General features: G+C 40.7%; 2 protein-coding genes across 2 annotated transcripts in view; both read right to left on the bottom strand.

Annotated features, from left to right (window-relative positions):
- Positions 1 to 4,001, bottom strand: part of LOC146618294 (phosphatidylinositol transfer protein alpha isoform-like) — an 11,258-nt gene extending 7,257 nt beyond the window's left edge. The window contains exons 1-2 of the mRNA XM_085371551.1: positions 3,985 to 4,001; positions 1,792 to 1,822 (exon numbers count right to left, since the gene is read on the bottom strand). Coding sequence (XP_085227677.1) covers positions 1,792 to 1,822; positions 3,985 to 4,001 — 48 coding nt within the window. The remainder of the gene's footprint in view (positions 1 to 1,791; positions 1,823 to 3,984) is intronic.
- Positions 4,002 to 5,415: 1,414 nt separating this feature from the next.
- The window catches only part of LOC146618293 (large neutral amino acids transporter small subunit 4-like), a 30,417-nt gene continuing 20,678 nt past the window's right edge, over positions 5,416 to 15,154 (bottom strand). Inside the window, exons 8-14 of the mRNA XM_085371544.1 lie at positions 14,599 to 14,810; positions 11,497 to 11,640; positions 11,012 to 11,138; positions 10,798 to 10,930; positions 10,368 to 10,441; positions 8,811 to 8,934; positions 5,416 to 8,711 (exon numbers count right to left, since the gene is read on the bottom strand). Coding sequence (XP_085227670.1) covers positions 8,550 to 8,711; positions 8,811 to 8,934; positions 10,368 to 10,441; positions 10,798 to 10,930; positions 11,012 to 11,138; positions 11,497 to 11,640; positions 14,599 to 14,810 — 976 coding nt within the window. The 3' untranslated portion in view covers positions 5,416 to 8,549. The remainder of the gene's footprint in view (positions 8,712 to 8,810; positions 8,935 to 10,367; positions 10,442 to 10,797; positions 10,931 to 11,011; positions 11,139 to 11,496; positions 11,641 to 14,598; positions 14,811 to 15,154) is intronic.

The following is a 15,154-nucleotide window of genomic DNA, read 5'->3' as shown; positions in this document are numbered from 1 at the left end:
CCGCTGATGTCTTACAGTCTTTCAGAAGCAGTCAGGGGGCAGGAACCATGTGTAGGTGCAGACAACAATCACTACTGGAAAACATGTTTGGGCAAAGAGCTCAAACTGTTAGTCAGGGGAAAAAGTGAACCTGCCAGCTTGCATCATACGATCTCCAAACAAAAACAAGGTGCAGAATGTGACTGAACGGTTTACTGGTTTAATGAGAGCAGGAATCACTGGATTAAAGTCTTACTCGGCATTCATTTAAGAGGACAACTGTTAGAATGACTCAAATCGTTGCTCGTTGAAACACCTTAACATACCACACCTTCAGAATTTGCTATGCTGTGCTTTGACATTTAAGTTTTGTAATAGGATTAGAAATTCAAATGAAAAAAAGAATTGAATAAGCAATTTCATGTTTTATAAGAATCTGATTGTAAACGTATTTTTCAGTCTTTCTGAAAGTATATTCCAGAGTTTCCATTTTCTTTTTAGGACCACATTAAGCATCCTCATCACAAGTATGTCGCTATTGCTCAAAGCGATTCAGGATTGCATCAAAAAATATCAGCAAACTGAACGGGTCTGTGGCTATGAGACCAAACACAAGTCCTACTCCAGGTTCAGCACATCAGTGCAGAGCTGTTCTGTTGTGTTGCCACACCAACAGTCTTCACTCACACCCCTCACAACTTGCAAATCTGCTTCCCTGAGACTCGGAGTAGACACAGTGGAGGAGATTGGGTTTTTGTTTTATATCCCTGAATGTTACAATCACACCTTGCACTGTGGAGTGAAACGACACGCCACTGGTCTTTCAGCTTTTTTTAAAAAAAAAAAAAGGAAATAGAGATTACCAATCACAAATTGTCAAACTATACCTGCCAGCATTTCAACTCAATATAATTAATTACCGTTTATGTTTATATTAAACATAGACAACAAAAAAGAGGAAATATTAATTAGTATTCCCACTGCACAACTGTAGTTTCTAACCTGTAACCCACCCAACATTACTTCTAAACACTACAGCTGTCTCACATTGACTGCACAAATAAATGAACTACACAAAATAGAGCAGCCCCCTCCCCATACAGTCACACACAGTCACACCTCAACCAAGGCAATTGAGGATTAAACCTGCAAACTTTCACACTGAATCGGATCACCAAGCAAGCCGGTTGCATAGCTGTGATTATGTTGCTTAGTGAAATACTGGCTTCTGCTCTCTGTAAAGCAAAAGAAAAACTGTTGTATGGAACGTGAGGATTAAGAGGTAGAATGAGCCAGGGAAATAAAGGTTTCATAACGTGAAAATCTGTAAGGTAAATGTCTAAAGTTACAGAAGCTGCTCTCTTGAAGGTTTGGGGCCATCCGCTGCTAAGGCAAATTAAACACAGCTTAATGAATCCTGGACCTGGCATGTAGTACAGACCAACTACAAGAGCACAATATGCTAGTGAAACCGCTTAGATTTAATAAAGTCCATGCATTACTAAATAAAATTTGCTGATCAACAGGCTTGAAATTTGTAAAAGTACTTTATCTGGGAAAAATGAAGACTAGGTACTGTCACAGCAATGACAACCGTCACTAGAGAAAAGAGACAGTAGTGAATCGGTGAAGGGCATAAAACAGTTTCACAGAGCTGTCAAATGTTGCTTAAAATAGCCATTTCAAAAAGAAAGAAATAATGCACTAACTGTGTGAATCAATGACAAGGGTATAAGGAGCCAGCAAGTGGAAGATGCCGATGGTTACAGTGTCCATCACTGATGGTATTAAAGTAAATGAGTAAGTCCTTACCTCCTCCACTGAAACAGGCAGAACAACTCGGCTGTAAGAGAAAGAACACATCGCAGTCAGAAACCTCTGCCCAAATCTGCAAATCATTTTACATCTAACACCAGCTGCCCATTCACATGATGCCAGCTTATTGATGAACTGATCAAAAACTGCTTCCAGACTAGGTGGCAACATCCACGGCTGAATATTGAGGCAGGAAGAGGACCAAAAGTTCCTCTAATAAATGCAGATTCCACAAACTTCCATGTAAAGTTGCAGAGATGAAATCAGCGCATTTACCAACTGCTAGAAGAAGCAGCTTTAGCCTCAATGCTCATCTGCTCTTCATAACACTTTACCACTTGAATTTGGTTAAGATGGGAATTAGTGTCACTTTGGCAGATCCGCCAACAACAGCAGCTCTGGCAGGTCACTGCACCCAGGCCTCGCCTCAGTGCGTTTGTGGTCAGGATATCTTCTGAGAACGGACTGGACCTCTTGACCGTGTTTCTGATGCTTTTTGGAGCACATAATGACCTGATAAATACTATTACTCTGGTTTGCTTCAGTATTTTTAATAGTCTGGTACTGCACTAATTAGTGAATATTGGTGTCTGCATTTTGCACAGATTCCAGAGACTGGATATAAAAGATGGAAATTACCATTGGGACGTCCCCTTTGGTTTCTATACCAATTGTTCTTGCTTTGCCTGCAGCCACTGTCAGCAAGTGGCCAGCATTAGAGGCTTTAGTGATGAGCTACTTGTTAACGATAGCATGTATCCACAAACAGGCTGTCAGTTAAACATTTTAATAAGCAATACAAATTATGTGCATTTATCTTGTTGGATGCATTTTAGTTTTTGTTGTATTATTATCTAAATTACTTTAATTCAACAGCAACCAGGACAATATTTAATTATTGTAATTATTTTTTAATTTACATTTGCTCTGTCCCGTATTCAGTAAGTGAAAATAAAATAAACAAAAAATAATAATTTTACATTTGCTGAGTTTGCCCTAAAATAGAGGTTTTAATAAATAAATTCATAGAAGTTACCTTCTACCACAATATTTGGTGAACTCTCCTATAGAATCAGTGTTAGATTCTTCAAGTGCCACACCTCTGATGTCATCATGTTGGCTACACCCATCTTTTCTATACAGTCTTTGTCCACCAATTTGGGTTTTTTTTGTTGTTGTTTTTTTGGGTGGTGTTGGCTATTTCTACACCTTTAGGAGCGGCTTACTGGAATACTTGTGGCACGTTCCTTTAACTGGGAGCTACGGAACTGATATAATTTCCAGAGTACCCAGAACCTGGAGGCGCAGCCATAAAGATAGCAAATATCACATACAATGCTCCCTCTTCCAGAGGCTCCAGCTTGTTCAGACCCTGCACGACAACATCATGATTTATAGGAATGAATCATTATCACTAGGAAGTAACACGGCAGTCAGTTCTCTGCAACCACAGGAACCTAGAAATGAGGAAGCGGAAATTATGAAGCTTTAATCAAGACCGCTGCAGAACCCAAACAAACAATGCAGACGCTTTTAGAGGAAACTCTACGTGTGTGCGCATGTGCTCTGCGTGCGTAGCCTCCTCTCCTATGTCATAACACAATCCCCACCTGCTTTAGCCTGAGTATTTGCAGGCATGAAGGTGACAGAACATGAGGTTACGTTTCTGTGACCATAAACTGAAAGAAAAAGCAGCACTGGGCAATCCTCTTTAACGCCTGAGCCTCTTATTGTACTTTGCACTGTGGTCAAATGACAGCCATGATTGGCACATGACACATCTCGTTGAAATGTTACACTTCGGTTTATATTACATACTGTAATAAACTCTAAGTCAAAGAAAGTTAAACTTTTCGAGTTTTCTCGCGGTACTCCTTCCTACTAATCTGAAGTGTGATGTCAGCAGTGGATTTACCTCTGCTGACAGCGCCTAGCCTAACCTAAAGTTTGACGGTGTCCGGAGTTCTGCCGTTTGAAACTTTACACCCTGTGACTAAATCATTTCCTGAGTGGTCCTTTATTTCTGTCATCCTGCTAACGACTCAGTAACACTTTAAACTGCTAAAAGCTCAGCTGACTTCAAAGAGCAAACAAATACATTCATCCTGCTGTAATGGTCCATATTTCAACACAAACGCGTCCCGGCTCGCTCCTTTGTCGGGTGGAAGGCGACAAAGTTCAGATACTCACAACTCTTTAATCAGCATGTCGGTCGTGTCCGTACAAAATGCTGCATACGAGATAGAAAACTTCTTCTCTAACTGTGACAGGAGCACTTCATTCACTGCCTGCCGCTGGGGTTCACTCCGGGAAACTCCGGCTTTCCTTCCTGTGTGTGAGCGAAGGGGCGCGGCGGGAAGGAAGGAGGCGGCACACACCTTTAGCTCAGGTGCCTCCGTGTGACGTTCACGTGCAGTCGTGAAACCTTCGACCAGTCTTTAAGTGAACGTTTAAGTTGCCTTTTCTTGTTATCACTTTCCTTTAAATATCTTCTCACAGTGTCATTTATTTAGTTTATTCTCGCAGCCAACACACCGCATCGTTTATAGCCTGAGCTAATCTGCAATGACCCTAGTTGGGGCCTTTAAAACACACATTAAACACACATTAAAACACAAAAATTCAAAAACACAACAAAAACAGAGACTGCAGTATAATATAACATCATAGCAAAACAGCAGCTTATTCATGTCTGTATGACTGGTTCATTTTTAATAAGTGTTTCAGTTTAATGTTAAAAATGCTCAACTCCTGAAGGCAAAGAACAGAAATGAAAATTTCCATTGAGGCGCCTTTCAATTTCCAGTGGATGCTCCACACTATACTGAACACAGAGCTCTCCAAGGAACCACAAGGTCACTGAGCATTATGTAAACAGAGATTAGATTAGTGAATGTGACAAAACTGTCAACATCTAACACGTTTACTTTCTTACGCACTTTGCAGCGGTGCACGCTTATAGGTTGAATGTCTGTTGTTGTAACTATTCTGCTACTGTCAATGCTTCTGTTCCAGTATCAAAACCAGTCAAATAATAATTTGTAAAATAATGGGGTAGGTATCAGTTTAATAGCTCTGGTGGGAAGCAGAAACCACAAAACGGACGTTTTCACACACTTTAAAGCTCATCTTTACTGTCTATGCATGGCACACTGATTTCTGTGAACTTAACAGATGTGTCCGCATGTGTTAATATCAAATAGATGGTGCATAACTGAGACATTTTCTAGTGAGTCTCATGATTGCTTGTGTGTTTTTTTCATTTAGATCTTTGATCCTACCTCACCAAGTATCCGATAATAATGAACATTTCCTTGTCTTCTTAGTGGGTGGAGTGTGTGTCAAAGCCCAGTGTGGTCTAACCAGTACAGAGAGGAACAGTTAACTCAGGTTGAACCTGTTGTGAATGAACTGTTTTCACTGCTGCTGCTCAACAGGTTTGCTTTCAGACTTGACTCTCTGTTGCTTTACTTCGAAAACGGGTGGTTTCTGTCCTGCTATGCTATTTAACTGCAGATACCACAAGCTTCCATATTGTAGTACCTCTACCAGCTCTATCTGCACATCTCTGCCACTGGAAATAAGAGACACAGCAGTACAAATTATTGTTTATTTTGCTTCATATATTGATTTTTTTTTTTTTAGTTGAAACAGCATCTGTTGGAAAGTCCAAGACAATGGCTATACTGTGGTACAAGACAAAAGAAAAACCAAGACAATACAAAGACATTCTTGTAAACATCAGAGGCAAAGAAGCATAATAAAAGACAGAAAAACTAAAATTAAGCATGGTAGGTAGATAAAAAAAATGTCAGAGTTTCAGCTCCAATCTAGATTTTCTATCAGTACACAGTGACATAAAACACAACACACAGAAAGGTTGTCTGGGAATTCATCATGAGAAAAAAAAACAAATAAGTCATCAATACATCGATCAATAAACCAATTCCAATTATCAGAGGTTCGGGTTAAGCTATGAAGGTGAGGATGCCGGGAGGATGGGGTGAGGTGTTTCAGGTACACCGATGAAGGAAAAGTGCTGATTGGTTTACAGTTTGTGAAAAAAAATAAACTCACTCGTCCACAAAGTGTCTGTCTTCACATGACATTTACATGTGATGTTATTCCTGCACAAGCTTGTACTCAGAGGACACTTCTTTAAGTTACAGGAAACACCAGCATGCTACCAGAGGCACTCTCTATGGAGTCCAGATAGGGCTTTAATCATATGAAGGACAACTGTACCACAAATAAAACTGTACATTTGTAAGTGAAGATATGAGCACTGACTTTACATTCTTTACATTTCCATTTAAAAAAAAAAAATCCATTGTGTTTTATCCCACAAGCACAAAACTGTTATTGAGAGGTTGTCTTTGTGTGGATCTGAATTTACAAAATACAAATAAAGATGGCAGAATGATAAATATTTAGATCTGTTCAGGTCTGATATATCCAATACCTTTTGTGCTAGCTAACTGCTCCAAACAACAAGACATGTGGACGTATGAAATAAGATCTGCATTTATGGAAATACAGTCAGTCAGGATTGTAATATATGACCAAAAAGGCCACCATTCAGTTAGATAAAGAGATGCAAACACCTTTAATTACAAATGCACACTTTTTCCCTATCATCCAACTAAAATCATTTCTGCACCAACTTTAACCCATACAGTCTTCTACTGATTCTTTAAACCTTAATTAGTTCATCAAGGATGAGATTGTTGCGACTGGTTCGTCCTGTGAAGGTTGCAGAACTGAAAGACGAGTCTCTGCCCCACTGTCCAAGCACAAAAAGGCAATAAAAGGAACGTGTGAAGCAAGGGCATTATACAAAAATAACTGAATTGTAAATTACAAATCTAGATTTTAAGTTCAGTCTACATTCTTTGCATCATGCACCATCCATAAGCAGCCATGCACTGTGTGATAGATACATGGGCAGGCAGGTCCATTTTAGAGGCTCTAAAGTGCATCGTGTGCCATTCTTGTCTTAATGAAGTCATTCGCTGGGAGCATATGATGGCTGCAGAGCTTTGTCTCTCAGTTCTGTCAGTAAACATTTTAAGGTGTGCTTGAGTAGGTAGCACAGATGAAAGGATAGATGAATGGATGATGGCTAGATGGGAGGAAGAGCGGGGCTAAATGCTACCCAGATCCACTACCCCTATCACAGTGAGGAACTCTGAGGGTCATGAGGCTGTCTTTGGATGTGCCTCTGTCACCGTACTGCAAGTTGGGGGCGGGGCGTGTCAGAGGAGCTTCTCTGTATGACATTTGAGGACAGCAGATTGAATTATTATCTCCCTGCTCCATCGTCTACACACTCCATGCTTCTGTTCTGGGCTTCTGCTTGAAAGACAAAGACTGCTTTATTGTCTGTACTTAGTCTCAGAACGCTGGTGTCTTTCCTCAGAAGCTGGAAGATTGTGTCTGTTTCACTCTGCTACCATCAAGCTAAATCTCCCTTTGTCTGTAAGAGGTGAATTCAAGAATCCCAGAGTTTGTGTGACCGAGCAGAAGTGATACCAAGCAAAACATAATCTGACAGATTCTTTGGAACATGCCTTAAGTTGGTAATCTGATGACCTTAACAGTGCCTTAAAGCAAATGCAACGGACACATTTCTGTGATTAAACTAGCACCTTTTTGTGATTTGGAAATGCAGTCCACTGAATGTCCTGTCTGTCTGGATGTTATACCTCGCTGAAGACTTATTGCTACAACCAATCAAGATCCTAAAATTCACCTAGCTACCACACCAACCTTTGAAAACACAATATGTCTAAAATCATTTCCACCTTAATAGCTTGAGATCATGCAAAAGAAATAAACACCTAACACACAAGATCATATTGCAAGTAAATACAAAAAAAGGTTACATATTTCAAACATATGGACAAAGAAACAAAACAAAAGAAAATAATGGCAACAGTAATAAAGGACCAGCACCATCGCTGGCATCATGCAGTGTGTGTCTAACCCAGTCACGCACACACTGAGGCTATGTATCGTGCGCTGAGCTCAAACCTGTCCAGGTTTCCATCTAAACTGCTACCAGTGCTGCTGTCTGTGGGTTCTTATTGAGTTAATGCCCTTGTGCACAAGAGAGCACGGAGATGCCGTGGCCCAGCATCTCCGTGCTGAGTGGGTCTGAGTATGTGTGCTTCTTCTCACCGAAACAAAAACCAGACCATCCTGGGCAATCATAAAGCAAATGTCTAAAACCTTTGAACACTGCCACTAACATTTGTTTTGGCATCTTCTTCTCCTGTGGTCTCTTGAGTAGGACTAGGAGAAGCTAAACCAGCATGAAATACAAAATGGCAGACATGAAGAAAAAAGAGAGAGGAGGAACCTTTGGGGAGGTTGAAGCAGCTGCTTCTTTTCTCTCCCTTTAGTCAGTTTTCTCCTCAGTTCACGGGTGAAGTCAAGGAACTGAAAGCTCTCCATGTGGAAAGAATGTGTGTGTGTGTGTGTGTGTGTGTGTGTGTGTGTGTGTGTGTGTGTTAGGGGTTCTTCACAGAGAGGGTGAAGGAGGTGTCACAGTGGTGTTCAGTCACATATGGGTGTCAGTATGATGGTGGAAGTGTGTGCATCTGTGTGAGCATGCGGAATGTAAGATTTGTGAGTGTGAGGTGCGGCGGTCTCAGAGTGAATTCGTTCGTCACATGTCCCACAGTAACGTGACCTCAGTCCCCTCCATCTTTAGTGTAGCTCATCTACTTTGTAAAAATCGTCTTCATGCCCGTCTACACGCAGGCCTCGGGCGTGCTGCCGTTGTTCATCTTAACGTAGATCTTGGGATCTTTGTCACGTTCGTCTCGGAGGCGCTGGAGCTGGCGGCTGTGGTACAGCAGGTAGAAGGGCAGGCAGAAACCCAGCATGCTCAGCACCAGGAGACCCACGTTCACCTGGGCACCGCGTGAGTAAAGCAGTTAGATAGAATGATATGGTAAACTTTGAATACTACACTCTTTAAAGCCAGTATCTCTATATGTGCATCATCTTACCCATAGGGGGTCTTCCTCCAGGGGTCCCACCATGGCCATGAAGAGAGGTTGCTGGAGCAGGGCGAACAGAGCGCTGATCAGAGACTGCATGCCTGTCAGGCTGCCAAACTGCGAGGATGGATACCTGCAGGGGATAAACAGCATGAGTCATATGGGAAATTTGAACACATTTGTCACATAACTAACCTGAGTGAACTATCAGGCCCATTAAATCAATTTACAGTGAGTCAAATTAAAAACAAATTCACAGCCAGTTATATATCGCATGCCCCCAGACACACTGTTATGTAATATTCACATCCTGTGTAGGCTCATTTTGGATAATACTGTTCCTGCAACTCAGAGGTATTTTATTTCATTCCAAGAAAAATGCCCAATCATCATTTTCTCTAAATGCGGCAGTGTCAGCTAATCTCCAGCTGCAGTCATTTGGAAATTTTTCATAAGATTTTTGAGCTCTTATCACCCTGCACACAGTCGCAGGTCAACAGGCAAGAACATGTGGCTGCTACAGGCCAAAGTGTGAGAACACCTCACCTAAACTACGTAATTATAATAGCCATTTGCATATCTCCATAATAAATATGCAATGTCTATACATATATATAGTCACTTCTTTTACATGCTTATAGTCCATTTTTAATTATGTGGAGTGCTATTTACTGCAAATATAATATCTATACGGAAGAAACTGTTTTTCCAGTTTTAACAGATTTATAAACAGAATCCATTTTAGGTGAAGACAGTTTTATTCTTTTTTTTTTCACATCAGATTTGGTTAGCTTGACAGCTTTTGTTTTACATTTTTCAGAATACATTTTTTGCTTATAATTTCAAACATTAGATGATAGTTGGGTTGTTTTTTTGACCAAAGTAACTGTAGTGTGAAAGTTTAGTGTTAAATACTAAGAACATGTGACTGCGAGCCAGACTTCATCGCTTAACAGCAGTGGTGGACTTCTTTTTTTGCTCTAATACGGGAATGTCAAAAACATGTTGCATTGTGGGCTATATACAGCCTACTTTAATCTTAAGTGGCAGAATCCGAGAAATTATCAAAAATGGTAAAATGTAAAATTACAAAAAAAAAAAAAATCCCATAGCACACTGCCCAGAATGCCCATTAAATATAAAATATACAGTTTTATAAAGTTTTTGTTAATTTGCATAAAATGTTTTTTTTTTTAAACAGTGGAAAAAAGTGTTAAAAAAGAAGACATCTTTTTATAGTAGACAAATTTTCTATCACTTGTTTATCTTAATTTAGTAGTATGAATGGCAATGGGGGAGGGGGTCTTTATTAATAGGAAAAGCGGGACAAAATTTATGCCCTCCTTCATTTTGTCTTTGCTGGACCAATTCTGGCCCACAGGCTTTATGTCCAGAATCTTGTGGAAAGTTGTCCAAAAAGAGTGATTGCTGGCACAGAAGGACAGAAGAAGAAATGCCTAAAATTCACTTATTTTTAGTCACTTTCTGTATCTAGTGTAGGACAGCATTAGGCTGCATGATTCCTTACTGGTTTGCCATCATCTTTTAAACGTGTCACACACTTACACAGCAGCATAAAGCCCGCCAACTGCAGAGTGGATGAAGCCTCTCACAATAGTGTGCAGGACAAAGGAGACAACCTGAAGTAGGAGAGAAAAGAGGAAAAGAAAGATTTTTACAGTAAATACATGCTCAGGGCCGACCTGCTGGGTTTTCACTGAAAAACAAAAGGGTTTGTCTTTGACAAATGAGATTCAAGAGAGAACAAAATAAACTGCAACAACATTTTTGTCCATTAGGTGGCTCCACATCACTTAGAAATATCAGCAGCTGCATTGCCATGTGAGTGGTTTGAATATCATGTACATCACTCTCTCTCTGCAGTGTTTAGTCTCCCTCTAGGGGAGACGTACAGCAGCAGCACATGCAGAGGAGCGTGAACCCACACCACCTAAACACTTCAATAAAATGGCTCCCCCAGCCTCCTACTGCATACCTGAAGTGGGAGGTTGGGGATGATGCAGGTGACTCCAAAGCCAACAAGGAGTATGTTGGTGAAGATAAAAGCTCTGGTGGCATTGACGATCTTCTGGATCCGTTTGTCAGGGCGACGGGGCTGCCCAGGCTCTCTGATAGAACAAAAGAAGAAAACATTTAAAAAAAATTGAGAAAAATAGAATTATTTGTTCCTCCTTAGCGCGCACGCTGACCTCTTGGTGCTCTTGTCGTTTTCATCCTCACAGTCTTTAAGCTTCCAGTCCATGACGTAGCCAATGACAGGAGAGGTGACCAGACATAGGAGCTGGAGCACGCCAAAGATGGAGGTGTACACGCTCACTAGGAGACAAACAGCGGCAGAGGCAGCGTTAATACGGTTTCAGGGTGAACATCCGGTAAACAGTATGAAGACATCAGAGGGTGGTGCACACTGACAGGAATGGAAAAACAGTTTGCAGATGTCATGGAGTTATTGGGGGGGCAGGGTCATGCTCTAGACAAAAAAGTGGACAAACAGTTTAGGGTAGGGAGGGGGGCAGAGGGTTGCTAGTGTGGCCTCAGGTCTCTTACCCACTTCCATCCTCTCCACTGCAACAGCAGGAAGCCAGCATGACAGAGATGTCAAAGAGGTGTTAAAGATAAAAACGCAACCACTCTCAAAACATGTATAGCTTGACACACTAACAACCACACACACCTGTGCTGAGGTCTCTGCCTGTTAGGGACTCCAGGATAGTGTTCATGGCTCCCATGTAGAATATGAGGCGCAGCTGAGTCACACACATGGTGATAAGGCTCAGCAAGAAGATGGGACTGAAGATACTCTTCATGAAGCTCTGAGCTGCAGAGGAAATGAGAGAAGTCAGGGTGAGATCAAATCACTGTGTTAATATACCACAAAGATATTAACCAAAAATATTGGATAAGGAGATTTTATTTCCTTCTGTACACAGTTGAAATCTCGTGGTAGGGGAATTATTCAGTGGAAAAACCAAAAAGCTTCACAGGCCTTTAGGGAAACATCCAAATCCTTTTACGGAGCAGAAAGTTCTATAATCTATTTTTATGACACTGCCTGCATCAGAAGATGTTTGCAAAATCAACTTTATCTGTGCACGATGTAGGAAACACTAAGAGCAAAAGTCAATGTAAGGACTAAGATCAACTGTTCATTGCTTGTGGGACATGATAATCAGTTTTCAAGTGTTCAGTGGTAAAAAAAAAAATCATAAAATATATGAGGCCTAAGTTGTGGTACACTGAGGATGACTTTAGGCACAGCAGTGCTTTGAGATGAAAGTCCAACATGACTGTGCTAATTTGCATAATGAGTCAGCATAAAGGTGTACTGTTTACCACTTTGTGAAAATAATTTACTGCGCTAGCAGGGATGCACTAAAATCCTGAGCCAATACCAAGAGATGTATTTACCATATTTGTTTCTTTTCTCATTGCTATTCATATCATATCAGTCAACTAGGCCAGTATCAGTCAATATCGACCTATATCAGGCTCTAAGTTCATTGCTGGTTCGCTGAGTGTTAATGTTAGCATTCAAATGTTTGCTAATCAAACAGGAGCACAGCTGAGGCTGATGTGATGTTCATTAGTTCTGAATGTACCGGGCTGACTGATACGTTGGCCTGTTTTTACAAGTCTTTACAATTCATCCTGGCAAGACTACGACGTCTGCCAAATTTCATGACAATCACTACAATGGATGAGTAGGTAATTCACTGCAGCCGAAGATGTCAGACTGCTGTTACAGCGATTGTGATGTTTACAACATTTCCAGGAAACTGATTTTTTTAAAAGAAAAAAAAGATCGCTCATTTCAATAAAAAATAGCAACGTACGAGTGTATTCATAGCATCCTGACAAACAACCTACATGATGATGACCTTGTTTGAAGCCTCCACTATCAGCACCAACAAACTTTCATCTAAAGTACAGATGGTCAAACATGCAGAGTCTCTTTTCACTTTCTAAACAGATGGAAAACTCCACTGGCTGAGAGGAACGGATGAGACTGACATGTAAATTTTCCCACTGGCACCCAGGTGTTATGGTGACATCTTAATGTGAATGAACGTCTGGAGGATTCAAAGGAAAGCGGGTTCTAGGAAACGTTGATCATTAATGAATGCTGTGGATAGAAGTGGAAAATGGACAGCTGTCCATACAGAGAAACCCCGGACACACCAACTAATGATGGGTACCCAGATGAAGCAGATGGGTTCATTGTCTTCAACAACAGGTATCTATCCTGGACTTAATTGTTTGAAAATGCTCATAGAGCACTAAAATAATTTATAAGAGAATACAGCTGTTAATCTAAAACTAGCTTATATTTCATTTCAACATTTACAAAATCTACCAATTTATTTACAAAAAGTTCTTTGGCCTTCATTCTCTGTCTACAGCTCTAGTACAAAGTGTACTTAACATACCAAACAAGTGCTGACTGTGCCGGTCCAGATACATGATTTAAGTGCATTCCTAACAGAAAACACAAACATTTGAATCTGACCTTGATCCTTATATCTGAGGAGGCAGGAGGAATAGGCCAAGGCCTAAGATGCATGTACTCTGCAACCCTCACAGCTGCTTCAACTTACAGCAAACAGAGAGAGGAACAAGGTTGTGTTCAAGGGTGTAATATGGGCCTCTTTAAACATCCCGACATGTCCAGCTGTTATGAAACCAGCCACGGGCATCCTGAATGCACTCCAAACACACACACAGTCAGAAATTCACTGTAATGGCTGATACAGTCCACCGCAGTGCTTCTCTAGGGCTCCCTGCCAGCGCGACACACACCTGCTGAGCCCCTTTCTAAGAACAGGGTCTGAACCGATTCCACGGTCCGTTTGGTACCAAAGAGACCGAGAGAGGTGTGACAAGACTAACCCACTGGGAGTCCCTGACCCTGTTAGGAAAGCCAGGAGGGACTGAAAAAGTGCATGGGTAACAGAGGTTACCTTAGCATGGATGTGATATTTTTTTGCCAACCAACCTAAAACACTACATACAGTGTTATCACATTTTAAAAATGTAAAAACTAACAGAAGTGTTAGCCTTTTTAAAAAATTTCACACTTTTAAACTTCATCTGAAATACATTGTTAAATATTCTATGTAAATAATATTCATTGCCAAAATAAATTACAAAATTTTAAGTATATTAATAAGTCTATTGTCTATATTTTAACTTGGATTTATGATTCAAAGCACACAGTAAGGACATTAAGTTAATTTTTAAAAGTTCTATAACACTTTGCACTTACCTACGCTATAACAATGGAATTCAAGTCTTTACTTTTCATATCAGTGGGATTTATTTTATTTATGTGGGATTCCACTTGGCATCAGTCCTTTCAAAGAGAAGAGATACACTTTTATGACTTGATTACTGGCAAACCTAACACACTTAGCACCTCTTTTGCTCAGTCCGTTTCAAGTCTAACTGCACCAACTGACTGACTATTGAGTTGTGAGAATATTCATAAGCTAGTATCTACTCAAGAATGACTAATTTGATCACAAGGTACACTTGTGCTGACTTGTGCATGTTTTTGGATTTCTTCCTCTTACAGACAGCAGTTATATTCTGTCGGCAGCTTGCTTAGATTCCAGTTTTGACGACCAGATGGCAAAGAAAGCCACTGCTAAAAACTGTGAATGGGCTTTTACAGTCTTTCAAGAAACATAACTGTTGCTCCAATTCAACTAGTTTCTATTTTAAGTTCATCCTGTCTTTATATAACAGACTTTAGATGTTAGAGCATATTCAGACTTACTTTCCTCCTGACTCTTGCAATTCACCTCCAGGTCAACAGTGGACAGGCACAGCTTGTTGGCCTCTTGTGTGGACAGCTCTTTGGAGGGTGCCTCCTGCTGCTTTATGGCATGGCCTACGCTCAGACGGCGTCCCACTGTGGTCACCTGCCGATAAAACTGCTTCCCGGTGATCTTATGGTCAAATCCCAGCCAGCTGAATTTGATTTTCACCCTGAGAAAGGAAAGTAAGAAAGAAGGGGAAATGTAAGCAGACACCTAAAGGAAAAGGAAAACAGGCTAAGGAAACATTAAAAGATCCAGGTGAATGAGAGCAAAGTAGGCCGATCATCTGGTTTTATGGTCTTTCCCCTTTAGGGCTCACTTGGTCTCCACTGCATTATTTTGGGATTTACTGCACATAAGTGTGTGCGCTTGTACGTGTATACAATCTTGCAGTGTGTATGAGGTAAAGCAGTGATCTGTGTGGAAAATCCAGAATCCCTAGGCTCAGTCAGAATCCTTTTTCAAGCAGGTATAACTCGAGCTTAGCTAATAATACTGCAGTGGCTGCTTAAA

Source organism: Diplotaxodon limnothrissa, linkage group LG14 (genome assembly GCF_057381915.1).
Source record: "Diplotaxodon limnothrissa isolate DT_005_m linkage group LG14, D_limnothrissa_male_GT1.1, whole genome shotgun sequence".
NCBI classification, from domain to species: Eukaryota; Metazoa; Chordata; class Actinopteri; order Cichliformes; family Cichlidae; genus Diplotaxodon; species Diplotaxodon limnothrissa.
Note: the sequence above shows the minus strand (reverse complement) of the source record. Positions and strands in the feature narration are given on the sequence as shown.